The 27076-nt window shown below is 57.7% G+C and overlaps 1 protein-coding gene across 4 annotated transcripts in view; it reads left to right on the top strand.

The window, feature by feature from the left end:
- The window catches only part of NOS1 (nitric oxide synthase 1), a 78661-nt gene that overhangs the window by 16385 nt on the left and 35200 nt on the right, over nt 1–27076 (top strand). Inside the window, exons 1-3 of one of the 4 annotated variants that reach the window (XM_017831341.1) lie at nt 1619–1668; nt 14718–15863; nt 26272–26404. In XM_017831341.1, the coding sequence (XP_017686830.1) occupies nt 15142–15863; nt 26272–26404 (855 nt within the window). In that variant the 5' untranslated portion in view covers nt 1619–1668; nt 14718–15141. Of the gene's footprint in view, nt 1–1618; nt 1669–4310; nt 4389–14124; nt 14232–14717; nt 15864–26271; nt 26405–27076 lie in introns of those variants that run through there. The other 3 variants (XM_017831340.1, XM_017831339.1, XM_017831342.1) reach the window with 3 other exon arrangements.

Genomic DNA, 27076 nt, shown 5'->3' with positions numbered 1-27076 from the left:
TTTTTTTTTTTTTTTTTAAATCTGTCTAAATTAGACCCCGGATTTACAAGAAGCCCTTGAACCCCGTTTGTGCGTTTGTCAGCCCTCCAACGTGTCCTTAAAATGATAATGAAAGCGATTTTGCTTTTGATGGAAAGGTGGTAGGGCTGGGGCTGGAGGAAACACGCTGTCGTGACTTTTAAAGGTGGTGGGGGGGGATCATATTTTGAAGTCCAAGAAGAAAGAAATGCAAGGGAAGGCAGACAGGTACTTCTCTGCCCTGTAACAGCGATGAAGCATTAATTCATCCCCCTGGAATTTCTTGTTTGTGTGCTCCCATAATTTCATTTCTTTGGTGTCTGTATGAAGCTCGAGATAGTTGAATGCCAGGAGCCAAATACTCCTCGACTAATATCTTTTTATTAGATTTCGTATGTGTGTGTGTGTGTGTGCCCACGTGTGAGAGAGAGAGATCACCCTTCATAACCCACTCGGTGCCCTGGGAGGCTGAGCCTCGTTCCGAAGGAATCTTCCCAGCAGCACATTCCCAACTCTGACCCCCGCTGCAGGGAGTTTTAGGACTTGTGTGAAGCTTTTGGTGGGGTTTACAGGTGTCTTGTGGGATGCTGGTGTTTGTGCTGGGAGCCTTCACGTTGCCACGGCTCTGCCTGGTAGTCCAGGGGTTGTTACAGCTTGTAGGGAGCAAAGGGTTTCCCCCTCCACCCCCAAAAAAAGTCATAGGGCTGGTGGAGCTGGGAGGTGGCACGGGGATGTTTCTAAAAGGGAGCTGCCTCGGCCACGTGCTGCCAGGTCTGAAGGGCAGCCTGGATTTGGTAAAACCCAGTCTTTGCCCCATAAAAAAAGGCAGTTTGGATTTGAGCAACGCCCACCCTTTGCCCCGGGCACCGTGCGGAGGGGAGGATGCCAAAGAATCCGCCGAGCCCGCGGTGGGGGTGTGCTCAGGGGGGATTCTGGATGGGTCACACCTGATCAGGGTCACCTGATTCTTCAGGTCACACCTGTGGGCTCGACACCGGTATTTAGGGGGGGGGGGGGTTGGATGCGCTTTTTTTCGATGCCCACGTTTTTTGGGGGGGGGGGGGGCGTTTTTTTGGATGCCCACAGCAAACCCTTCGCCGGCCCAGCGGAGAGGGCAGAGCTCCGGCTCGGCCGGGACTTCCCGGGCCCTCCTGAGCCGCGTTCGGGGCGAGGAGAAGAGCGAAGGCTCACTGCCACCTCTAGGCAAGCACCAGCATCGGCGCCCGCTCTAAACTAGAGCACAGACAGACAATCCTGGGATTTGTCCCAAATCGCCGCAGTCTCTGTGCCAGACCCCGCTATCAGCTGGTGTGTGTGTGTGTGTGTGTGTGTGCGGTTCCACAGGCTCCTAAAGCTTTAGTATAAATATGTTTAGCCGTTTCTTTAGTCCCCGGGCAATAATCCCTCGAACGCATTTCGAGTTGCGTGGAAATAGCAGCCGACTAACTCCGGAGCTGCCGGGGATATTGTGTGTGTGATCCGTGCCGGGGCCGCGGCTTCCTAAGGATCTTAGAGAGCCGAGCATCCTGAGCGGCACATTCCCGGCGGCGGGCGGGGAGCTCCGGCAGCGCAGCCGGCTCGCATTCCCGGCTCCAGCTCCCTGCCACGCACCCGCTGGAGCCCCCGGCGCCGCTGGCTCCCCAGAGAGAGGTGGGTGAGGGAGAAGGGCAGCAGGAGAGGGGAAAAGAGCCAGGATTTGAGGGTGGGGGTGGGAAGGAAACTTGGGTGAGCATTAACTGCTGCGTTTATATTTGGCTTCTCTAACCGCTGGCAGCATATGGCCAGAGGCAAGAGGCGCTGAGCTGCTTTCAGAGGAGAGGGGGAACCGGGGAGCAGCTGCGTGAGGGGCAGGGAAGAGGCTGTTCCCTCTGCCGAGCAGTTTGGGGGGATAACTTGCTCGGTAGCGCTGCTTGCATTTGCTCCCAGCTGCGGGAAGGGGGGAAGCAACTTCCATGGACAGGGCTGGGCAGGAGGGGGTTTCTCCGGGGCTCTTGCTACCCGAGGAGGACGAGGCAGGATGACAGGAATATGTTCCCTGTGGGGACATCCTGTCCCCAAACAATTTTTGCGGGAGGAAGGGAGGTGCAAACCCTTGCTGTCACCCCAAGAGCTGTGTGGGAACGGGCTCGCTGGGGGCAGATGTGCTGGAGAGGGTCTCGCTCCACCTTCTCCGTTCACAGACGGTTGTTTGTGCGCCTCCAAGCCTTCCTCTCCGGCCTGACTCATGGCTTCCAGCTGGAGGGAAAGGCTACCTGGGGCTCCTCCCTGGCGCGGGGGGAGCACAGGCCAAGCACAGGCCGGCGGGTCCCTTCCAGTTCTGACACTTTGCTCCCGGCTCGCCCGGATTTACGGGCGGCAGCAAAGCTGCAGATGATCCGAAAATGAGCGTGTTCCTACTCGGTTCTCTGCGGGTGAAGGAGGTGCTGCCGTGCCCTGGGAGGACGTGGCACAGGGATGAGCAGTTCCCAAGCTCCGGGCCAGTGCAGAGGGCGGGGGTCCTGCCGAGGGTGCTGCTGCAGGGTGGTGGGGGACAGGTGGGTGAGCTGCACCTCCAAACCCGTGTCCTGGAGTGGCACAGGGAGCCCTGCTCACCCTCATCCCAGCACTCAGGGCTTTGCTTCCCCAGCAAGGCTTTGCCTCCGGTGGATGTGCCTCCCTGGCAGGAGGGCAGGGGAGCAGCGAGGTGCTGCTGGCCAGAACCCCTGTCGTGTGTCAGGGTGGCTTTGGCAGGGCAGAGTCCCCTCGAACACCACACGGGTGCCATCACACCCCTCGGCCCTGTGAGCTGGACCTGCAGCCACGCTGCACCCACCCCCATCAGAGGGGGACCAGCCTCCCTGATAATCACCAGCCCACACAGCCCTGCAGCTCTAAGGCCGTGCTCAGAGCTCTGAGCACTGAAGGGAGAAGGGTTTGGACTTTTCTCAGCCGCACTGACTGTTCTCAGCCTGCGACGGGGTCACAAAGCCCTTCCTCACCAGCGTGTGCCCACTCATCCCTCCACGGGGCAGGATTCCCTGACCGGTGGATCAGAGCAGATGTCGTTGGCTAGCTCGCTATTAGATTAGTCCTCCTGCATCTAAATAGTCATAATCATGTTTTCATTAGCCCCAGACGGTGCACACAGCTCTGGTGATTAGTGTGAGGAGCGGGGAGAACGGGGGAAGCAGCCCCAGCTCTGCTGCTGCGCTTGCCTGTCCCCTGCCCTCCTCCACCTCTGCACAGCTCCCGGGGTGCCTGGAGGAGCAGGGCTGCTCGGTTTTCCCTTCCCTGTGGGAAGTTTCGTGATTGAATGGCCTGCTGTGCTGTGTGCTGTTTGCCTGCCTTCGCCCAGGCAGTGGGGCAGGCTGTGGGGCTGCCCGGGGTGGGTGGCACCGGAGCTGCCGGGCATCCACAGGCTGTGGATCTTCACCAGGCTTGAAGCCACCTCTCTGTGCCCTGGTGGGAGCTGCCTCCTGAGCTTGGGAAGAGGCTGAGAGCAGGTGAACCTCACACTCCTGCCCGAGAGCCCACTTGGTTTATATAATATTATATATCTATAATTGTGTGTTTGTTGTTGCCATGGGAATGAGCGCAGTTCCAAAGCCTGGAGACTGATGTCAAACCTGGGTCTGCACTGGGCCTTGCTGGGGGCAGGAAAAGAGTCAGGAGGGGAAATGGGGTGAGGAGACCCTTTGTTCTGTCCCCTGTGTGCAGCCCAGGTTCAGCTCCAGCAGCGGAGGTACAGGGCTGTCCCAGCACTGCCTGGATCCGGGCTGGGGGCACTGGGATATCCAGGAGGGGCTGGTGTTGTGAGCCCCGGGCACTGAGCAGGCAGAGGGGGCTGCCAGGGAAAGAGGGGGCTTTTCTGCAGAATAACCTGGCTGGGAGCAGGACTGGGGGGGCTGCAGCACGGCTGGGCAGGGAGCTGGGGAGTGCTGAGCCCCCCGGGTCAGGCAGAGCCCCCCACTCCCCCGGGGCAGACTGAGCTGAGCCCGCGGGCAGTGGAGCGGAGCTCCCCGGCAACAAGTGGGGGCCGGGGGGTGTCTCTCAGCTCTTTAATTGGTGGGGGAGTTGGGGAGGGGGGTGGGCGACGCTCCCCGGCAAGGGGAGGGAGGGGGAAGAAAAGCCACGCTGGAAATGAGGTTATATAAAAGATGTATGATTTGGAGAGCAGAGTGTCTCCTAATGAGGGCTGCACCGGTTCGCTCCACACCCATAAAAACCCTGGTTGGACGTCAAAGCGGATTCGTTTCGGTGATGCTGGGATAAAGGGGCGCAGCGAGGACTGGCTCCCCCCCTGCCAGCCCAGCCGAGCCCAGCGCCGCGCCGGGAGGGATGCGGGGCCGGGCACGGGCGCGGGGCCGGGCACGGCTCCTCTCCGCCGCACGGTAGGTGCCCCCCCAGCCCCGCGCCGGGCGCCGCTTCTCAGGGAAACTTTGCGGCGGGCAGCGGGTGCGGGACCGGCCGCGGAGCCCCGCGGGACCGTGCGCCCCGTCGGAAGCGCTGCCGCCGCCTCGGGGCACCGGGGCTGCGCCGAGCCCTTGGCCGGGGAAAAGGAGGGACGGCAGCGGGACCCCCGCCCCGCCGGTGCGGGCAGGAGGGCTCCGCGGGGCGGGGGACACGCGTGGGGTCTGCCCGGGGAAAGCCGCTTTGCCGGTCCGGAGGGCCGGGTCGTGGGTGGGCGCGCCGAGACGCGGCTCCCACCGCACCCCCTCGGGCCGTGCTGTGCCCTCTCCCTCGCCCCTCCGCGCCCCGGGAGTCCCCCCAGAACTTCGCCCACCGCCCCCGTGCCCGGCTCCTCCCGCGCTGCGGGAATCGGTGTCTCCCTCCCCCGCAACTCCACGCACCAAGTTTGGATGGGGCGAGGGGGCTCCTGGCGCGGGGGGGACACGCGGGGGATCCGGGCAAGGTTTTTTCCCGGGAAGGGCAGGCAGGGGCAGGTGCAGGGAGTGCGGGGGTGGGCAGCGGGAGCGGTGGGCAGCGAGCCCGGGACAGCCGGCACTTTGCCCGGCGAGGGAAGAGAAGGAAGGGAAAGGGGCCGGAGCGGGCGGGTGCCGGATGCGATGGGTCCGGAGCGGGCAAGGGGCCGCGATCGGCAGCTTTCCGGGGGTCGGGGGGGCTTAATATGGGAAGTTTTTAGGGAGGGCAAAGGGGCGGTTTTCCGGGCGGGGGTGGGGGCGGAATGTCAGTCTTCTGGGGTGGGGGGCAGTTTTCCCTGGGGAGGCAGTTCCCGGGGGGCGGGGGCAGTGTTCCTGGTGGAGGGGCAGTGTCCCGGGGGGATCAGTGCCCGGGGCGGGGGGGAGCAGTGCTCGGGGGGGGAGGTGAGGGGTGAGCTGGTCCCCCCGCCCGCAGCGGGCTGTGCCAGAGCTGTCCCGGGTGCTGAACTCCGCGGGCACCGCCGCCTGCCCGCAGCGCCCCGACACTCCGGACACGGGCGGGACGGGCTTGGCACGCACGAGATGCCACCAACCCCGGTGCTGGGGTGGCGGGGGTGACCCACGCCACGTCCTGCCCTTGCCGTTTCCCCTGTCCCTCGGGGTCGGGATGTCCCAGGTGTCCCCAGGGTGTCCCCACTCTCCCCGGCGCACTGGGGTGGGAGGAAGACCCCCCCCCCAGCCCGGGGTGGGTGGGGAAGAGACTCCCCGATGCGGCTCCAGCCCTGGAGCGAAGGGCCGGGATGTCCCGCTGATGGCGGGCTCCTCTCCTTTAGGGACAGCCGGGGCTCAGTGTGGATTTTGCCCCTTCCCTCTCCCCCCCTGCACACCAAGGACCTCGATGGTCCCTGTGGATGAGCCTGAAATGCGGGAGGGAGTTGTCGCCGGGATCAAAGGAGATGAACCCCTCGTGCCCTCCCAGTAGGAAGCTTTTAGGTTTTCCTGGCAAAGCAGAGCAAAAAGGCACCTCTGCACAACATCTGGAGCATCTGGAGCTGGGGGGGGTGTGCGTTGCCCCGTGCAGGCTCCGTTCCCTGCCCCCCGAGCCCGCCGACTCCGCAGCCCAGGTGCAGACATTTTCTTCCGACGCTTCCAAGTTGTGACTGTCAGGAGGAAATTCTGGCAGGCGACTTGGCAATTATCTGCCGAGCCCCCGAGGAGCTGATCCGCCTCTCACTGAGATGGAGGGGAAGTGTCTCCTTCCTTCCCGTGGGAGCAGGGGCTGTCTGGAGCGGGAGGTGTGGGATTGCAGGGGGCATTTGCGGTGGTCGGGGGCTCCGCTGCCTTCAGCGCCAGCTCCTCTTCCTCCTCCACATCCCCCAGTGCCAACGGCTCAGGCAGGAGGCACAATGGGATCGACGGGGGTGATCACACAGAAGCTGAAGGGAGGCTTTTGGGGCAGGGGGGCTGTGCAGGACAACACTCTCCGGAGGATTTCTCCCTGCACATCTTGCTCGGCTGTGCCTTTTCTGCTCGAGATCGCGGGTGGGGAAGCCTTATTTTAAGGAATTTGGGTTTGCATCAGTGATTTCTTCCTCCCTCTATTTTCTCCCAGCTCGTGTTACCCAGAATATTTCCTTAAAGACACCACAAACTCGCAGAGCCTCCAATTTTAAAACGTGCATATGTTTGCAAACAAACTCCCGGTACGGAGGAGTCTCTTCCCACGCGGACGTGGGGTTTGAGGGGATGTTTCTCTGCTCACATACCTGCTCTGGGAGAAGCATTTCACATCCTCGTGAGTGAAGGAGAATGACAAGCCCCTGTGCCCTTTGAATTCTGTTTATTCCCTCTGTCAGTGCGACGACCGTGAGCGAGAGGCCATCTTAGGCAGAGGGGTTTGGGCTGAATCCTCACTTGGATTTAACGTTGTGTGGCTGCTGTGGGGAGGGGTTGGTCCTCCCTCACCCTCAGGGCCATTTTGGCCCTGTCAGATTTTTTCTTTACCCCCCCCCCTCTGCTTTGCTTGTGTATTTTGTCTTTTCCATTTCACTGGTGTGTCTGTACAAAGGCTTAGGAAACCTGCCAGATTCCCTAAATCAGTGCCTGAAAACAACTATATATAGTAACTGATAAGTCACATGAGCTCAGCTCGCATAGATTAGCATTTACCTTTCCCGAGTAACGAGGATATTGTTTGATACTTGTTGATACCATCAATTTTTCCCAAAGAAATACAACCCCCCCCCACAAGGGACCGGTTTTGAGAGGAGGCTCCGAAACAGGAGCCAAAAAATGCCTTCGTTCTACTCACGCTGTTCCGATTGTATCTGTGCGTTAAATCAAACCCGTGGATGCAATCTGATCTCTCCTCCCGAGCCAAAAATAAATACATTGTGTCCCGAAGAGGCCTGGGAGCCACTGTCTGGCTGAAGCTGGATGAAAGCGTGTTTGATTCTACCCTCTCGTGGCAAACGAGCCGTGACGGGCTGTGTGCGATAAGGGACCCGGCGCAGCGCGAGTTCCCACCCGAGGTGGCAGCTGTGCTGATGTGATGCCGAGGGAGCTCTCGGGATCTGGCTGCGGGCACCGGGAGCTCTGGGGGAGCCCATATGTTATCAGGGTGTTGGCTCTGTTATGTGGAGCGTGGCGACCCGCGAGGTACAAAAGCAGAGGTAATTGTGCCAAGGCGGCGACGCTTCTCTCTTTTTTTTTGCATGACAATTCAGAAGTGCTTAACGAGATCTAGCAATGCCCTTCTAGGGCAGGCTTGTCTTAATCCCATTTTCCGGAGTTTTCAGGCTTACGTTTTCAGACACGCTGGAAACGTGAGGTTCTGCCTCGCTTTGGAAGTCAGGAAAGCTCAGGCTTTTCCGAGCAGGGATTATCCTTTGTCCCGAAAAAGCCATCAAAATGGAGTGTCGGTGGCGTGTGTGGGTCAAGGGCTGCAGAGCTGGCCCTGGGGTCACAGCCTGCCTCACCCCACCGTGCCAGGAGTGAGGAGCAAGGTCTTGGGAAGTCCAATCCCTCTCCTCTGGCGCAGGGAAAAGCTGTTTTCAGGGTCAGGGCTGGGGCTGCTTCAGCCAAAGGCAGCATCACCAGCATGGGGCTGTCCCACGGGGAAGGGGAAAAACCCGGGAACTGATGGGCACCAGGGACATCAGGGACTGTTTCCACTCCTCTCCCTCACACACTGCTGGCTTTCTTGCCACACTGCCCCATGCCCAGCCCCGTGTTAGTGGTGCAGCGAGATGATGTGGCTGCTGCTGCTGCTTCCAAGGAACAGCCTCTCTCTCACCGACAGCACCTTTAGCAAAGACTAGGAGGCAGAAAATTCCACATCTCCCCACCTCAATCCTGCCTGAATTAGAGCGATGGCCCTCGGAGGACAAGGAATGGGTCCCAGGAGGCCCCCAGAGAACTTTGCCGCCGCTGTTGGTACTATGGCAACAAGTGCTAATGCAAAACCCTGAGAGAAGCAGGGACAGCAACTCAGGGGAACAAATTATCCTCGATTTCTGCCTCGCACAGTCCCTGAGGAGGGCGGTGCAACGAGGGCGAGAGCTCCGCTTCGGCTCCACGTTCCAGAGCCAGCAGTGGGAAAGTGGGGGGTGGCACCTGAAGAGAGATGGGGGGGACGCTCAGGGGACAGAGGGAATCCCAGAGCCAGGATTCCTCAGGGATCTGGCTGGGGGGTCGTGCCTCCAGACCGAGGAACCCAGGCCTGTGGCGGGAGGAGCCCGAGCTTTTCCAGAGGGTTTTAAATAGGGCCATGAGTCACTCTTTGGAGAGCCGGTGGCAATAAGATCCATTGCTGTTCATTGTCCTAAACGCCTTGTTAGTGTAGGAAAATTAAACGCCGTGCTAGAAGGAATTTTGGGGTGTCAGCAGCAAAGGAGGGCACGAGAACATGGGTTGCTGAAATGAAGCAGGAGTTTATTCCTGGACTGACTGAGCCAAGAGCTCTGTCGCTGACTTTATTGATGCCGGCTGGCAGCTCTGGAGCTATTACAGCTCCAGCCAACCTGCTGCGATCCTTAAATTCTCCTTTTCCTTTTTTTTTTCTTCCCAAATGGAGCCCCGATCCCCCTCTCGTGCTGCGACTGGATTGCGAGACCATCCATCAAGTGGCATTTTCTCATTTATTTCCCACCTACCTATTTTGTCTTTTTAGGACAAAGTGGCTGCGCGTTAACACGGGGCCAATTTGTCAAACCGGAGTCGCCGGGTGTGTAATTCCAATCCCCCCGGCAAACGGATGGTGGGGAAATTTATGTTTTACAGATGGACCGAGCCCTAATAAGAACATCAGTTGTAGGTGGTGGTGGGGGGAGCAGCAGAACTGATGGTTTTATCTGAGCCGCGCACCGCGGGCGCCGAGAAAATATCGCACGGGAAGAGTCAAAGAGAAATGGCAGGCGTGGTGCTGAAATATGCTTAGCCTTGGACTCCAAATTACAAGAAAACCCTGTTTCTGTCAGCTTAAAAAGAAGAAAGAACAAAAAAAAAAAAAAAAAGAAGGAAGGGAATTTTGTCAACACAGTTGTCTTGGCAACATTAAAATGTATTGCTGTGGTTGGCTCGGAGAGGGGCGGTTCGTGTCAGAGGGGGTGAAGGGGAGAGGGATGAGGGGCTTCATTAAATGGAAATAAAGTTTTAGTAGGGTTCTGCTCCCTCTAATACTCCGTGATTAGGAGTGTGGAAGACGCTGGTCTGACTGGGATGGGATAGGATGGAGTATTTCAGCTGGGAGGGATCCACAAGGATCAGTTCAACCGCCTAGAAGATGTGCCAGTGGCTGCTCGTGCTGGCAGGACCAGGCTTTCCTTGGCTGTTTAATTCCCTGGGGAGGGGATGAACACCAAACTGAGTGCCAGGAGTTGGATAAATGTGCAGGTCACGGGGCTTTGGGGCAGCTGTATCCCAACAATATGGTTGTGAGCAATCAGATGTTGGTTTGCTTTCCAGAAAACAACCCCCTGAGTAGAGGCAAATGGACCCTCCTGGGGACTGGGCATGGATTTACTGATATCAGAAAGCAAATATTTATTTTATTAACTGCTCTTTTGCCAGGAATAGGCATGTTTTGAGTGCAGACAGCCCTGCTGACATGGAGCAGGTGAGTGCATCTCCAGGGCTGAGTCCTTGGCACTTCATCCCTTTGGCACCATCCTTCCCGAGCCCGCCGGTGTCCGTGGCTGCGGGGAGGGGTCCGGCAGCTCTGCACCATGGCTGGGCACTGGCATAAGGGTGTCATACAGATGGCAAAGCGCCACATTTCATCCACTCCTGTGTGTAAATCGGATTTATAGGGGGCAAAGAAGGCGTCGTGGCCCCGGTGAAACAGTGACCTCCCAGCCAGGCGCGCTGGGGATGGGAAGGGAGAAGCAGGGCGGGCGTTTGGCTGTGAAGGGAAAAGGTCTCGCTCCTTCCTGGGTGGATTTTGGCAAGGTCGGTGGGAGGTGGATAATTAGAGATGGCTGAAGGAACATTGTCTATATATTCCCAGGATTAAAAGGCCGTGTACACAGACACGCCGCGCCGTCGGCCGGAGCCGAGCGGGAATCGAGCGCGGAACTGCTGGCACGGGCGAGCTGCCTGCCAGTGAATCACTTTAATGCTCCATTTTCAGAGGCACAAACACGCAGGTTTACAGTAACTGTGCATATGTTGCATCCCAGTGCTCCTCATCCCATCCACTGACGCTCCGTGGGTCGTAAAAATTAAACGGGCATAAATCCATCAGCGCCGGGGCTCTTCCCCGAGCGCCATAAATCCCACGAAAACTAATTAAGTAGGACAATGGTGCCCATTTGAAGCTGGCACGCAGAACCACGAGCTATTATCGTGGCGAAGGCAAGGCTCAAAATCCATTTGTGAGGCCAAGGGCAGCCCGAGTGCCCACGCCGGAGGGCTGGAGTTGGGCACGTCCCAGCTCTCCCCAGCCCGCGGCTGCTGCCTGGCAGAGTTAAGAGATTGTGTTAAGCTCCTGAAGATTGAGTTCTCCTCCGCTCTGCTTCTGAAATCAAATCATCCAATTAACATGTGTGCTGGAGTTTGGTGCTCGAAATGTTATCTGGCAACTTGAGAAGCTTTTTGTTATTGCTTTTTTTTTTTTCTTCTTTTTTTGGGGTGGGAGTTGTTTGTGGAGCGAATGCTTTCGTCGCTGTCGAAGGGGAGCCTGTTTGCTGCTCTTCCTTAGGCTCATTAAAGCCTCCAAAGGGAGGGATGTTACCGGGGATTGGTGTCGGGATCCGAGTTAACACTTGTCTGGGGTGCTACAAGTTTGCACGTCTGCAGGGTCTGTTGTGGTTTGAGTTGGGTTTATGTGTCGGAAAGGGAAGGGAGACTGAGGCAGGGAGTGGGCTGGCACTGTCTGTGGGTGTTTATTCCAGCAGGGAGCTGAGCCCGGCTTTGCTCACAGCAGTGGCCACTCCTGGCTCCCTTTCGGGGGTGAAAGAAGAGTTTCCACCCCAGTGAAACCCCCTTCTCACTGGTTTTGAGGAGTTTGACATGACACACCACCGGTAGCTTTAAATGTACAACCTGGCAAATGTCCTGCAGCTCTTGGGTTCATAAATCACACTCCCAAGGGTGCTGGGAGGGAGAGCTGAGCTCTCAGAGCCGAGCCCAGCTGCCGTCTCCCTGTCACTTCACGGGGGCTGAATCAGTCAGGTTCCATCTGAAATGTGGGATCAGACCTCCTGGGACACCCCAGGAGCTGGGCAGGGGGGAGCCCTGGCCCTCACTGGGTGTTTGGGGGAGCCTTTCGAGCTCTCCCAGGTGTCTCCTGCTGCCCTGACCTGCTCCCTCTCCCTCCCAACTTCACTCTGAGTTTGTGCAAGACTTCAGAGCTGAGGAACCGTCAGACTCCATGATTTTAAAGTTGTTATCCAACCTAAATGACGCCATAATTCTATGAAAATGCTTGTCCGGCTCTTCCCAAAGGAGCAGAAGGCTCAGGGGCTTAGAGACAGGTTGCCCTCACTCTCCTGGCCTGCCCCTCTGCTTTCTGCCTCTTTTCTGACCCTCCTGACTCTGAGGAGCTGCGGAGAAAAAGGAAAGGAAGGGCTTGAGAAGGGGGAAAAACTCATGAGCAGGCACATAATGTCATTCCCTGTTTTCCAGCCAGTCCCCAGTGGGATCCCACAATCACAGGTGGGAGAGTGCAAGGTCTGGGAGCAAGACACCCTCTGTCTGTAGGGGACACACTCACCCTCATCTGGGAGAAAGCCCTGGCTGGGTGTTGGGGTATCACCCAGAATCTCCTTTTGTCTCCTTGTCCCTCTTGCAAGGAATGCCGAGGTGTCCCTGGGTTTCGGGGATGGGGAATGCTGTGCACTCAGAAATGATGTTGTCCCCCGGGATCTTGCAGGCTGGAGCTGAATACACACAACAAATGATGAGCCTTTCGGTGGAAATAACTGGAAATCAGCCTGGTGGGAGAAGAGTGAGGGAATAAACACTTTGGGGTTTCTCAGGCCTGCCCAGTGAGCTCGACGTGGCCGTGCTGCCCTGCGGGCACCGCGGGAAGGTCGAGCTGGGCTGAAGGGTCTCCTCCAGCTGTTGAACATCTGCCTGTGTGAGCTGCTGGGGATGCCCAGCAGTGACAGGGACTCGTGCCAGGCAGTCCCCGAGATGGCCTTGGCCCCGCTGAGATGGGCAGGACACGAACACCGACTCCAGCGGCGGCGAGGAGCCCGCGAGCGCTGCTGCCCGTGACTAATCCCCAGCAAATAACAGGGCTGTCCCCTTGAAGAGAGCTGGCAGTGCCACGCTCCCGTGGCACTTGTGCTGCTTTCAGAGCCACGCTCGTCCTACAGCGTCAGCCAGGACGTTAGAAATGAGTCCTGTGTGACTCAGTGCCCTGCCTGGGCGTCAGGGTGACGGTCACTGCGCTTGTACGGGCACCAGTGGAGGGGCTGGGGATGCAGGGACCAGGAAAAGACACACCCTGGCAGGGAGAAGGAAGCTGGTCCTGTGGTTCAGCACTGGCACCAAAATGCCTGAGAAGAAGAGGGAAGAGTTGGCCGGGGTCCTGCCGGTGAAAGCGGGCTCTGGATGGATGGGCTGGGAAGGAGGGAAAGGGACAGAACCTTCCCGGTGGAAGCAGATCTCTGCTTCCCTCCAACCTCCCCAAAACCGGGATCTTCCCTCCCCAGGTGGCCTGAGGATCTGGAGCAGACACCCTGCTCTGCTGCCCCGAGCCCTGGGAGGTGGCACAGCCCATCACGGCCTCGTTGGTCCAGCTCCAGTGGCCTCTGGCCGGGGTCACTTGCAGGAAGTCACCCAGCAATTAGTGCTTATGTCCCCGGGGTTAATTAGCCCTTGAGGATGTGAATGCCCACTGGCCTACTGGGTGGCATTTAACCCTTTGCACGTTGCTGCTGCTCTGCAGGGCCGAGTCACAGCAGGGGAAGGGCCACAGGGGTTAAACCCATTGGCTTGGGTTGTACATATTTAATTGTTTTATTCTTAACTCGCTTGTAAAAAGTGCAGTCTGGGGTCAGCAGCCTTCATCACATGAGGATTAAAATGCCTGAGTTAATGCCAGGACTGGTGTCACTGGCTGCTCCTCAGATCCCTGTTTTTCCCATCTGGGTGCCGAGGGAGCTCCTGGCAGAGGGGACTTGGTGCTCCATGTCTGAAGGTGCAAACGCTGCCCTGAGTATGGGGAGACAGGAGAGTGTTTTCCTCGTCGTGTTAGTGCCTCCAGCCTGCAGATCAAGTGCCCTCTGTTCTCTCCCCAAAACCCAGATTTAAAAGTGAAAAGAAGGTGCCTGCATTTCAGTTTGCTGCAAAATGTCAGGGCGCAGTCCTGGAGAGGAATGTTCTCCAGAGCATCTGAGGAAAGGGCGGGGAAGGCAGAGAGGGTCTGGGAGCAGAAGTTTCTGAACGCAAGCCTGGGCATGTAAGAACAAGGGTCCCATCAGGAGTCAATGAGACGTGGCTCCCCGAGCCAGCTGAGGGCTGTAGACAGTCATGCCCAGCTGCATGAGGCTCCCCCGAGAGCCAGGAAAACTCACTGCGTGTTCTCCTGGAGATGGTTCGCCATCAGCCAAAGCAGTTTGTGTGGGAACAGTTCAGAGCCGGATGGCAGGGCTGGGCACGGGGGAGTGCGAGCGTTGCCTCCCTCATCCCCGTGCCAGGCTTGAAATATGCGGAGAGGAGGAGCTGAGGCGATGATCCCTGGAGCCAGGCTTAAAAGCAGTTGCCTTTGCAAGTTCCCAACTCGGGGGAAGGGGGCTGAGTGTCCTCTTCTCCTGCCTCGCTCTGCTCGTGGCTGCTGCTCCCGGAGCATCGAGACCGACTCGCTGTGACAGCACCTACGGAGCGGGTTTCCTCCTGGGCAGGGATGTACGTCCCCTGTCTGGTTCTCGACCATCAGGTTGTTGGATGCTCTGGAAAACACATGGAGACAGGATCCTCCGCCGGCAGAAATCGCCGCCGAGCTCCGAGCGGCTCTGCCCCTTCCCCAGACCTGCCGGGCGTTCTCTGGCAACCCCTGGGCGAAGCCCCTTGCCAGGGCTCCCCCGCTCCCCCCGCGCCTTCCCGGCCCCCGCCGAACAGATGGCGCCGATTTTCGCGGGGGGGGGGGGGGGGGGGGGGGGAAAAAAACCCGGGGGGGGGGGGGGGGAAAGGAGGAAACAAAGCCCGGAGCGATGGGAGGCTGCAGCCTGTCTCCCAAACGCAGCCCGGGGGGTGACATCTGTGGGGACGGGCTGATGCATGTGGGTGCCTGTGGCGTGCCGAGCCCCGTGCTGAGCAGGCACTTACGCCTGCCCTGTCTCACTTTTCTTTCTCCTTTGTTGGTTTGTTTTTTTTTTCCCCCTTCCTTTCCAGATAAAGAAGCTCGTGGACGGTCTGCGGGGATGCCGGTGAAGCGAGCGGGCTGCCTCCCCCTCTCTGCCCAGCGCAGGACCAGAGGCTGACTGGAAGCTGGCATGTTGTCCCCTCCAGCCCCTGCTTGGCCACGCGATGCCCAGCCCTGCCTGCCCTGCCTGCCCTGCCTGTCCTGTCCCTAGCCTTGCTTCCCACCCGTGACACCCCCTGCCCTTCCCCGGGTGTTTCAGAGCGTGGTGACACCGAGCATGCCGCAGAAAGCCCCGCAGCCGAAGCCCTGAGAAGTTTCCCAGTTAAGAGCAGTTCCCAAAGAGCCAGAGTTGCCCCTTCCCCGCCCCGGCGAGGACGAGCATCTCCGACGGCGGATCTCTCTGCGCTCAGCGGGTGTCGAGGTCCTGGTCTGCAGGCTCGAGGAGGGGCTGCCATGGAAGAGAATGTGTTCAGCGTGCAGCAGATACAGCCCAACGTCATCTCGGTGAGGCTCTTCAAGCGCAAGGTGGGCGGCCTCGGCTTCCTGGTGAAGGAGCGCGTCAGCAAACCGCCCGTCATCATCTCCGACCTGATCCGGGGAGGGGCTGCGGAGCAGAGCGGCCTCATCCAGGCTGGGGACATCATCTTGGCCGTCAATGGCAGGCCCCTGGTGGACATGAGCTATGAGACGGCGCTGGAGATCCTGAGAAGCATCGCCTCCGAGACCTACGTGGTCCTCATCCTGCGGGGCCCCGAGGGCTTCACCACTCACCTGGAGACCACCTTCGCGGGCGACGGGACACCCAAAACCGTCCGCGTCACCAGACCCCTCTGCCCGGCTCCGAGGGCTGTTGACTTGTCCAACCCAAGCCCGCACGGCAAAGAGCAGCCGCAGCCCGAGCGCGCCATGGGCTCCCTGTGGACCAGAGAGATCGGGAGGGAGGGGGAGCCGATGGTCCACGTTAACGGCGTCGTTACCGGCGGCAAAGGGCAGGACGCCGGGAAGGGCAAGGAGGGGGCTTGTGGCCACCCGTGCCTCAACGGCGGCGTGGAGGACAACGAGCTGCTCAAAGAGATCGAGCCCGTCCTGGATCTCCTGAAGAGCAGCAGTAAGGGCAGCGATGGAGATGCGCCCTCCAAGGTAGAGACAAGGGATATAGAAGTCCAGGTGGACTGGTAGGTCCCTAAATACGTTTTTTACATTGGGTGGAATGCGCTGGGTTTTGGCGACGCGAGGTTGAGGTGCTGGGGAGCACCTCTCCGGAGCTGGCTGCTGCCTGGCACAGCAGGGTGGAGGTGGAGAGGAGGGGCTGTAAAAAAAAAGGGGGAGCGGTTGAAGAGGGGAAGATAAAAGTAATGAAAAATTGGGAGACGACTGCGGAAGAAAGGGAGAAAGGTTAAGCATGGGAAATGGGGCAGAGCAGGAACAACGTCTCCTGGAAAGCTGGGCTGTGATGTGCTGGATCACGGGCTGGGCTGGGGTGTGTTTCTGTTCCGTGTTCTGAATCTCACTCATCTAAATTCAAGCAAAGTCCTGTGTCTCAGTATCCCCACCTGCCAGACAAGATCCATGTGTTGCCTGTCCTTGCTGTCCTGCTTTAGAGCTCTCCGGGTGAAATCCGCTGTTGATTAACGGCGGGAGAGCGAGCGGGAAGGTCAGAGCGGCAGGGCACGATGCTCCCCGGGAGAAATGAGGTTCAAAACCTTCTGTGCTTTTGGGAGAGGGGAGGGGAGCCCCAGCCCAGCTCTGTCTGAAGCCAAGGGGACCTCTGCCTTGGTGCTCTTGTCTTCTGGGAAGCAGGGAATTGTTTCCATCAAGAGCTCAGGAATGGGCAGCCCTTGTTGAAACGCAAGAGTGGAGCTGCCTGTTCATCCCCTCCGCTCTTTCTGGAGCAGGATAATAATTATTTCAGACCTGTTTGCAGGGGTTACAGGGATGGGGACACAGACAACACTTGTCCCATGTCTTCTTGAGGATGGTGAAGTCCCATCTTGTGGGTGGAACAGCTTAATTTTTGACATATCCTCCTTGCAAGGGGCCATGTGCGTGGTGCTGCCCTCTGATCTCCCTCAGCTTTTTCCTGAGCTGTAGCTCATCACTCCAGAGCCAGAGCAGCTCCCTGTGGCCCTTCCTGCTTTACAAAGCTGTTGTTAGAAGCTCTTTTATTTTTTTTTTGGTACCAGCTCTCTCTCTCTCTCTCTCTCTCTCCTCCTGGCCGTTTATTAGCAGTGCTGGGTTGCCTTTTGCTGTTGCCTTTCCCCAAGTCCCCAAACACATTTTAGTGGTGTCAAGTGCTGCAGCAGGTTGTGGCTGCCCTCGGTTATTGACTGGCTGGAACAGCCTGCAGGGTTTGCTGGAGCTGGAGGTCTCGGTTCAGCCACGCAGGGATTTGTAATTTCAACTTCTCTTGCTGCACACGCTTCCTTAGGAAAGGGGAAAAAAAAAAAGAAAAGAAATTGCATTCCTTTTTCTTTATCAGAAACAAGAGGGGAAAGGCACAGCAGGGTCCCCACGTGGGCTCCCAGCCAAGGCTGAGCTCCCGATCGCTCCCATCCCAAACCGACGCCCACTCCCTGTGTTTTCCACCTCCCTTTTTGTGTTTTCAGTTGTTTTCATGCGGTTTCTGCTCTCTCCCAAATTGTGCCTGTTTGCTGTGGAGGACACGGTAACTCAGAGCCCGTTTGGGTGGTCACACTGAGTCAGAGGGGAAAAAATACCTGCTGAGCCCGGTGCCGGCGGCGGGCGGCAGACGCTGGGGGAGAGCGGTGGGACACGCTCAGGGACACCCTTCCTGCCATCCCCTCCCCACCACATGAGCCCCCAGGTGTTGTACATTTGGGAATTGTTGGTTTTGGGACTCTGCTGTGCAACAGGAGGTGATTTAACCTCCCTCTCTCTGAGCCCAGCACGCTCTCTTAAAGGCTGGGCTGCCCGGCTGGACGGTGCATCCCTTAACCCAGTGCCAACCCATCCTGGGGGAACCTGCTGGAAGCAACCAAAGATTTGAGACACTGAAAGGGTCGTTCTTGTCTACAGAATGTGCAGGGGTGCTTAAAAGCCCCCTCTGGTTTAGCACAGGCTGCTGTGGAGGGGTTGGGGGTCGCAGCCCAGCGAAGCCCCCGGAGGACACAATCCTGAGCATTGGTCCAAGGTACAGCCTCACCCTTCAAACCACATCCTCTGCTGTCTCTTCTGCTCCAGCTGTGGGGGAGGGATGAAAAATGGTGTCTTTTCTTCGAGGAGTCTCTTCTATACAGAGATTAAACAGAAATGCTTTGAATTCACGTAAATTGAAGGACCTCGAAGCAGCAAGTGGGTACTTCACCAAAACCTCACTCTTTCTTTTTCTTTCAACACCCTTAAAAAAAATAATCATGTAATCTATAGAGTCTGGGACTGAAAACCCACTTTTCAGTCAAAACCTCCTGCTTGATGAGAAGCTGCAGCCTCATTCTTGCAGCAGGACTCGGTGAGAGCGAGGGCTCGAGCAGAGATGTGGGAAAGGAGAGGCATTGCAGGGAAAACTTGTTGAGAGCTGCTCTGCAGGGCAAAGGGCCTTTCTCCCGTGATGTGCTGGAGATGATTCATCTCCTCTGCTTGGGCTCAGGCAGAGCCAGGGCATCGTGAAGGTCTGCTGCAGTCAAAGCTTTCTCGGTCCATAGAAGTGCAGAAAGGGCAGGGAGCGAGGGGGGTGGGTAACTGGGGAGGCTGCTGGACAGTGCCAAAGAAATGCCAAAAAAACCCCAGCAAGCCTCACCAGATTGATGGAGCTCTCGTGCTGCAGGCTGTGACTCCTCCAGGCTGGGGGGAGAAGCGAAGCTGGCGTTAGTTAGAGCAGGAATAGAGCTCTGCCTGGACACCAGGAGGGGGCAAAACCTCGTTTAAGGTCGAGCTTGACACCCACAGCCTGGACCACTTGACCATCAATCCAGCTGGAGATGCCGGTCTTGGGATGACTCCAGTTCTGTCTTGTCCCTGCCCTGTGCTGGCCCTCCCAGCCTGCAGCACTTTGTCAGAGCTGCTCCGGCTCAGGGAGCCGTGACAGCCTTCTGAAGGCAGAAGGGAGCAACTCTGAGGTTGTTCACAAGGAGCCAAAAACTTCTCGCTCAAGGTGGGCTTTGCCAAAAGTGATTCAAACAACACCTGGTGCTTCGGGCTTCCAGCCCGTGTTTCTAGTGCTACTTCCAAGGAAAACTGGGAACAGTCAAGTCCAATACCTGAAGGGAGGTGGAGAGGCACTTTTTAGATGTAGTCACAGGAGAAGGGGGAATGGATTCAAACTGACAGAGGGCAGGGCTAGATTAGGTATCGGGGAAAAATTCTCCCCTGTGAGGGTGGTGAGGCCCTGGCCCAGGTTGCCCAGAGAAGCTGTGGCTGCCCCTGGATCCCTGGGAGTGTCCAAGGCCAGGTTGGACGGGGCTTGGAACAACCTGGGCTGGTGGGAGGTGTCCCTGCCCATGGCAGGGGGTGGGATGAGATGAGCTTTAAGGTCCATTCCAACGCAGGGCATTCTGTGATTGATGGATTCTGAGTTTGCTTGGGGGAAACCATCAGTTCATCTCCATCCCCTGCACTGCCCAGGGGAGTTATCCCTGGAATGACCTGGCTTTTCCTCCCTGCTGATTTCCCTGCCTGTCTGTGGGATGGGCTGTGACCAGGGCTGCGTGTCTGCTCCTTGGCTCCAGCCATCTGCACTCAAGTCAGTCACAAAGCAGAGCATGGAAGTGGGGAGCAAGGTATGATGAGAGCTGGCATTTCTGCCATGAGGCTCACCGTGGGCTAGAGAGCAAAAATAGAGTTTGATTCACTCACTGCCAGCTAACCTAGGTCTGTTTTTCCCTCTGAGCTCTAGGGAGATTGTCATGTCCCATCTTCCCTCCTTCCTTCCCCCCTCGCCACCGAGTTGCCAATATTTATTTTCCTTCTCAGGTCTATTCCATAACACGAGCAGCATGATGGAAACATGACAGTTTCAGTCCAAAAAGCAGCATCAGCAGCCCCGAGAGGGAGAAGTGTGCTGAGAGCAGGAATTCAGTTTATGGGGGGTTTCAAGGTTTCAGGCTCCATCCTGCACTGGAACAAACCCCATAATTTCGCAGTTCTCGAAGAGAAAATTCTCTTCCTCCCACCTCCTTCGCCGCCGCCAAAACCTCTTTGTGTTGCTCAAAACATTGCATTTGCATTTCTGATGTCTTTGTGCTTGGACACGAAACTTTCAAACCCATGAAACGAAACAGGTTTCCCTGAAACCCTCCTGTCTGTGGCACTCTGCAAATGGATGCAGGGAGTTTTGGAAGGGAACAACCCTCCCCTTCTCCCTTGGCTGATCCTCCTTCCTTGTCGCTCTGACTCCATCAGGCTGATCCACAGAGGCATTTAGTGCCTGCAAACAGCCTATTCCACCCAAATAAACCCCCCTGGAGCTGCCTTGGACCGGTCATCAAACCACCCTTCATCCCTTCACCCTCTGTGCTGCTTCTTGCACCCCATGGGGTGGGCCAGCCGTTCCCTGTACGTGGTCCCAGCAGACAAACCCACAGCCCGTGGGGGATCCTGCAGCTCTCCCAGCAGACCTGAGCTGTTTTTGGCCTCCAGAGAAGCTGCTGAGGTTGGAATCCTCCTCCAGGTGTCCTTTGAGCACGGCTGGGAAGGGACAAGAGTGGCAGTTGCAGCTCGACGCTGGTTGAATTTTGAACAATGCTGGTGGGACTTTGGGATGGCTTGGATCTGTTCCCAGGTCTTTATCTGCCAGTGCCTGCTCCGTGACATTTAACAGCCTCATATTTCATGGGTGTCTCTGAAGCCCCAGCTCATTAGTCCCTGATCCGGGCACTGGGCACAGCCCAGCCATGCTCTGACCTTCTGAGGCTGCAGAACCTTCTTCAGCCTGTGCCACGAGCTCACCGGGAGGCTCTTGTCCTCCTTTGGTGCTGTTCCAGATCCCCTTTCTCATTTAGGAAGTGGTTCCTTGCTTCGACCACTCTGCAGTTGCCCACTCTGGGCACATGGTCCCTGCTGCCTCTCCGGGGAGTGCATCCCACCTTTTGGAGTTATTCCTCCCGCTTCTGAATTCCCACCTCCTTCCCGAGCTCTGCTCCATCCTCTCAGCGCCCTACAAATCCCTTCTCCTGCCCTACAAATCCCTTCTCCTGCCCTACAAATCCCTTCTCCTGCCTCTCCCTCTGCTCTTGCACAGGCCTTGCTTTCGCCCTCCAGGCGAGGAGTCTGCAGCCAGCACGTTTTCCATGAGCTGCCCCAGGAGAGGAAGCGAGGAAATATCAGCTCCTGAGGATGCCATGCCCTCTGGAGTGTGGTTTTCCAGGGGGCAAAAGGAAGGTAAAAGGCAAAGCCATTTAGCCTGGAAGGAGGAGCACTGCAAGTGCAGCCCTGCAGCACCTCCGGGGATGGATCAGGAGAGGGGAAGAAGGGAAGAAGAAGGGATTTCTCTCAAAGGTTCAGAGCAGTCCCAAGTTCGAGTGTGGGGTTTTCAGCCCCCCAGGAGAAGGGCCTGGAAGGAAGGAAAGGGTCCATCCACTGTGGGCACAGCACGGGGTGACTCTACCAGTGCCACAGCACAAGAGCTGTCGTTGGACCTGTGGGCACCATCCTCCTCCTCAGCTCATCCAGAGTGGTCCCTGGGGATGGCAGCAGCCCGTGCTAGCTCTTATCTCTGCCTGGGAAATCAGAGAGATCCTTCTGCCAAGGAAATTCAAAGGAGAGAAGTGACAAACTTTCCTTTTTCTCTCTTCTTTTTTTTTTTTATAATTTCTTTTTGGAAAAGCTTTGGAGAAATTTAAGAAAGGGCTGTCTCAGCAACTTCCCTTCTGCTTCATCACTCTGAGCACTGCAACATCATCAAATTAGTCAAAAGAAAACAGTGGTGCCTCTCATTTCTCCAAACAGCCAGATGCTCTTTCCGAGGGGAGGCAGCATCCGAGGCTCTTGCACCAGGGGGGCAGGGCAGGATTCCTCTTTCCTTTTTTAAGTATCAGATTTTGCTTTCGGAACAGAAAACAACCTCAAAAATGGTCCCTTTCCCCGAAACCTGGTCTGGATCCAAGAGATCTGGCTGATGGTATTTAATAGATGTGGCAGCAGGACTGCTCAGAGAGGGATCTCTGGATCCTGGATCCGGCCTTTGGGAGAGTTCAGCCAATCCATGGCCTCCAAGGACACATCTTCAGCACTGCTGCCTGTTCCTCAGGGACATTAAAGTGCCCATTTAAAAAATCTCATGGAGTGGGTTGGGTTGGAAGGGAGCTTTAAGGTCTCCTTCCACCTCCTGCTGTGAGCAGGGACACCTCCCGCTATCCCAGGTTGCTCCAAGCCCCGTCCAACCTGTCCAGGATTTCTCCACAAGGAGCCAAGGGCCAGCTCCACTCACCCTGTGGAGCTCCCAAGGCAGATCCCTGGGAATGCCCAGCCTGGCTGCCTCCAAGCACCCCTCGAGGGAACTGCACCCTCCCCACTGCCCACCAGAACAGCCCTTGGGGTCCTCCTGCTGCTGAAGTGCTTTTGGGAACATCATCCAGAGGAGGCTGAGGCCGGGCACGGTGTCTCTGCCGCTGTCCTGGAGCTGTGAGTGGCATCCTGGATGTGGCAGGTCACCCCTGTGCCTCTGCTGGGGGCTGGAGAAGCCACTTCAGGAGAGGAAAACAGCTTACCCCAAACGCCCTGTTCCCGCCCGGGCTCACAAACAAGGCAATTACCAGAAAGGGGCAGGAAATATTTGTAAAATGAAACCATTGATTGTTTTTATTTTTTTCCCCCCCCATCTGCGCTAGGACTGGGGTGAGGCTCTGGCTGCTCTGAAAGGGCTTTTCTCTCCCTGTCTCTCTCTCCAAAAGACAGAGCCGGATACTTCTGGGGGGCCTCATCCGGGGGGAGGTCTGTGCTGGCTCAGGACACGCACCCGGAGCTGCACCGGGAGGGAGAGAGGGAGGGAGGAATCCCCTGTCCGGACCCCGAGCTCTGGGAGGGAGGGAAGGATCCCCTGCCCTACCCTGAGCTCCGGGAAGGAGGGAGGGATCCCCTGTCCCCACCCCGAGCTTCGGGAGGGAGGGAAGGATCCCCTGCCCCGATCCCGAGCTCCAGGAGGGAGGGAAGGATCCCCTGCCCGACCTCGAGCCCCGGGAGGGAGAGAGGGATCCCCTGTCCCCACTCCGAGCTTCGGGAGGGAGGGAAGGATCCCCTGCCCCGATCCCGAGCTCCGGGAGAGAGAGGGATCCCCTGCCAGACTCTGAGCGCTGGGAGGGACAGAGGGATCCCCTGCCCCGACCCTGAGCTCCGGGAGGGAGAGAGGGAGGGATCCCCTGCCCCACCCCGTGGCACAGCACCGGCGTGGAGGCGAGGGATGCACCCCCGGGGTTGGTCTAATGGCTCTGTGGCAGCCACGCTTGGCTGCGCTTTTCCAGCAGAGGCTGAGGGTGAGGCAGCACCGCCCTGCCGTGCTCACACAGCCGTGAGTCCGTCAAGAATAGCAACGCACAGCCCGCTCCTGCCACACTTGCAAACACGCGATGGGATGTGGAGCGTTTGCTCCTGAGCATCCGCCCCGGAATGGCCACCTGGAACTCATTGCTCCTTGGGAAGGGGCATAGAATTCTAGAATTCTAGAATTATAGAATCATAGAACATGCTGAGATGGAAGGGATCACAAGGATCATCCAGTCCAACTCCTGGCTCTGCACAGACACTCCAACAACTCCACTCTGTCCCTGAGAGTGTTGTCCAAACCCTCCTGGAGCTCTGGCAGCCTTGGGGCTGTGCCCACTGCCCTGGGGAGCCTGGGCAGTGCCCAACCAGCCTCTGGGGGAAGAACCTTTGCCTGAGATCCAACCTGACCCTCCCTTGGCACAACTTCGTGCTGTTTCCTTGAGTCACAGAATCCCAGAATCCCAGAACATGCTGAGCTGGAAGAGTCCCACAAGGATCATCGAGTCCAACCCCTGGCCCTGCACAGGCCTAGCCCCAAGAGTCACCCCCTGTGCCCCAGAGCATCATCCAAACCCTCCTGGAGCTCTGGCAGCCTTGGGGCTGTGCCCACTGCCCTGGGAAGCCTGTCACTGCTCACAGAGAGCAGAGATTGGTACCTGCCCCTCCACTGCCCCTCGTGAGGATGTTGAAGCCCTCAGTGAGGTCTCCCCTCAGTCTCCTCTTCTCCAGGCTGAGCAAACCTTGAGGCCAGTGACCGGGAGCAGGTCCCACTCTCCCGACTGAGGAGCTTCCCTCGTGCCAGTGCTGGGCTTGCAAACACCTCTCTGGAAGCAGCAGGTCGAGCCAGGCACCTGCAGGTGTATCCTCAGCACCATTCCAGAGGTGCCTGTGGGATCTGTGGCACACTGAGGTCTCTCTGCAGACCCCAAGCCTCTCCAGAGGTGCCTGTGGGATCTGTGGCACGCTGGGGTCTCTCTGCAGACCCCAAGCCTCTCCAGAGGTGCCTGTGAGATCTGTGGCACGCTGGGGTCTCTCTGCACACCCTGAGCCTCTCCAGGCAAAGCCCATGCCCTTGGAGAGGCACCGTGGTCTTCTGAGAGGCAGGTTCCCTCTGCTGAGCCCCAAGCACCAGGAAAGCCAAGGGATTTCTTCCACTGCCTTATGGATTTAGGGCTTGTGTCCTGATTTTGGGCCAGTTATGAGGAGCAGCACGTTGGGGCTCAGAGGTGGCTCATGTGTGCCCGTCCCTTCGTGTGCCCGGTGGCCCTGTGCTGACCTGGCTCCACACTCCCTGGCAGGATGGGGCTCAGGGCAAGAGGGCAGGGATGTGCAGCTGGGAAATGAGTGTTCTCCAGGAGATTTAACAGCTGGCTCTGACTCAGAGGGAAGAGCCAGATTGGCTGAATTTTCATCCTGCTAATTCCCTGTCTTGCTGCTGGGGATTATCCTACATGGAGGTAGACTGGACGTGTCAAGAGACCCTAAGCTTCCCCTTTGGATGGGCTGGCATTGGGCAGAGTGGGATTGCCTGGGTTGTGGTTGTCCCTGCCCCTGGGATCTGCTGGAAAAGCTGGAAAAGCACCACCACTGTGCAGCAGAGATCCAGGGTCTGCTGCCTTTGGCTGTGGTGGAGCTTCTGGGATACTTCTGGATATTCTTGTGTGTTATCTGATTGAAACCATTTCATACCCTGGGAGGAGCCAAGTCACCACAGAACAGTTTCCTTGTCCTTGGGGGGGGATGAGGGCAGAGAAACCCCAGTGAAAACTGCCCCTATGGCACCTGTACCTCCTCATCTGTGCCAGGCTGGCCACTCTCACCCTAAGGCAGACAATGTCTGGAAGGTATCCAGGTATCTAATGAAATATTTTGGCAGCTGAACATTGCTCTGTAAAGGCAGGAAAATTACAGAAAACATGGAGCACATTAAAGAGGAGATCCTCTTTAAGTGAAGCATTTTCCTAAAGGTACAAGCTGGGGGACGAGGAGGACTGTGAGACTGAGTTTGTTTGTCTTCCTGGGACGGTGTCAAGAGCATCATGTTGGTGTGAATTATGTCCTGAGCGCAAAGTGCCCTACTTTGGTCGGTGCCCAAAACCCGCCGTCATTAATGAGAAGGCTCATTATTGACTTCAGTGGGCATCTGGAAGACTTTGAAGAACTGACAGCAGGAGCCAAACAATTGCCAGAGCGCATCACCCCGGCGGTGTGTTGAGCAAGGGCAAGGGCAGCGTGGCCACGAGCCGTGGGGCTGTGCCTGCCCTGGCCCCACTCAGCCCAGCCCAACCCAGCCCACGGGGCTTCTTCCCACCCGTGGCCTCGCCGGGGAGGTGGTGCTGGTGACACAGATGCCACCACCTGCCTTCTGTGACTGTCACAGCCCCAAGCCCCGTTTGTTTTCCTCCTTCAGAGGGCTCGTGTGGCGCTGGTTTGGCGTCCCCTGCCCGGGTGGCATTTCAGACGCCCCCGGGGTACGTTCCCCAGGCAAAAACTGTGCAGCAGGTTTTGTGCACCGGGAGTTCCTCTGCTCTCACTGCACGGCCCAGGGCAGCCAGTGCTGGGATACCCTCAGTCCCCAGCCCTACCCACGCCCCCAGCTCCCGGGGGACAATCCATCCGTTCGCTTGACTAGAATCGCTTGCACTCACCAGCTTTTGCAGCATCTGGAAAGGTCAGGGAGAGGAGAGAGAGCTGTTTCCCACCTCCTGGGAACCACCTATTTGTTCTTGGGCTTTTTTTCCCCTCTTCTCTGCTCATAAACACCAAGCTGCTCTGCAAACCCAGCTCGTTTTGCCGGGAGGTTTTGCAGCTGGAATTGTGGGCAACTCCCCTTTCCCCGGCTCCGGGCTTGCTCTCACAGGGTTCCAGCCTGGTTTTTGGGGTGCAGGGGGTCTGTTGTGTAACCTGGCAGAGCCAGTGTTGGGGCAGGGGTTTCCTGTTGCCCATAAGGTGGAATTTCCATTGTGTTTGGGTTGCCCTCTCCGCGGTGATTCATCGTCTTGGCCGAGGCAGAGTTTCCTTCCTTCCCGCAGGGCACTGTGCAAGGTTTCACTCCTTTGGAAAACAGCTGGAACAGGACCTGTCCACGTGATCCCAGCACCCAGCCACCCTCCAGTCCACTGACCCAAATGGTTTTTAACCCTCCAGTTTCAGGGAAGGGGAAAACAATCCTCAGAAAGCTTTCCCGGCTCGGATGGAGAACGACCGTGTCCTGGGCGACCTGTGGGGGAAGAGCAACGTGCCCGTGGTCCTGAACAACCCCTACTCCGAAGCAGAGCAGGTAAGAGACCATGGCTTGTGCTGCTTTGGGTGGGAAGGGGGGTTTGGGGGGCATGTGACCCATCCTGGTGGGCTCTCACCCCACGGAGAACCCGCGCTTTGATCCCCAGAGCTGGGGTTGGTGGGGTGCAGACCCCGTGGGTCAGACAGGGTATGTGGGTCACTGGAGAATGATGCTCTCCATCCAAGGGCTGACGTGGGATGGGAGCACAGCCAGGGACCAGGACTGTGAAACCTCCCTGGGGAATGTGATCCCTTTTGGTGGCAAACGGCCAAGTTGCATCATTAAAGTCGTTTTGATTCCCAGGAGGGTAATTCAATAGAGCACTTCAGATAATACGTGGTACACGGCGCCTTTTCATCTCCTCACACTCCACGGACATAAATTCTCAGGCTTCCTTGCCAAAAGGAGATTAACTCCACGCTTGTAGCAAAGCCAGAGACGTAAGGCAGACCCTGCCAGGCCACAAGATCACCTCAGGGAAAACATGACGTGGGTGAGCCCTGCCAAGCCTGCTCAGGCAAACGTGTCTCCCTGATGGGATTAACCAGCAGCAAGGCAGGACATGGGGGATCAGGCTCGGGACCATCTTGTTGCACCCCCCTGCCATGGGCAGGGACACCTCCCACTAGCCCAGGTTGCTCCAAGCCCTGTCCAACCTGGCCTTGGACA

The sequence above is a fragment of the Lepidothrix coronata genome, unplaced genomic scaffold (genome assembly GCF_001604755.1).
Source record: "Lepidothrix coronata isolate B3197 unplaced genomic scaffold, Lepidothrix_coronata-1.0 Scaffold189, whole genome shotgun sequence".
Lineage (NCBI taxonomy): Eukaryota > Metazoa > Chordata > Aves > Passeriformes > Pipridae > Lepidothrix > Lepidothrix coronata.
This window is presented reverse-complemented; position numbering and strand designations above follow the sequence as displayed.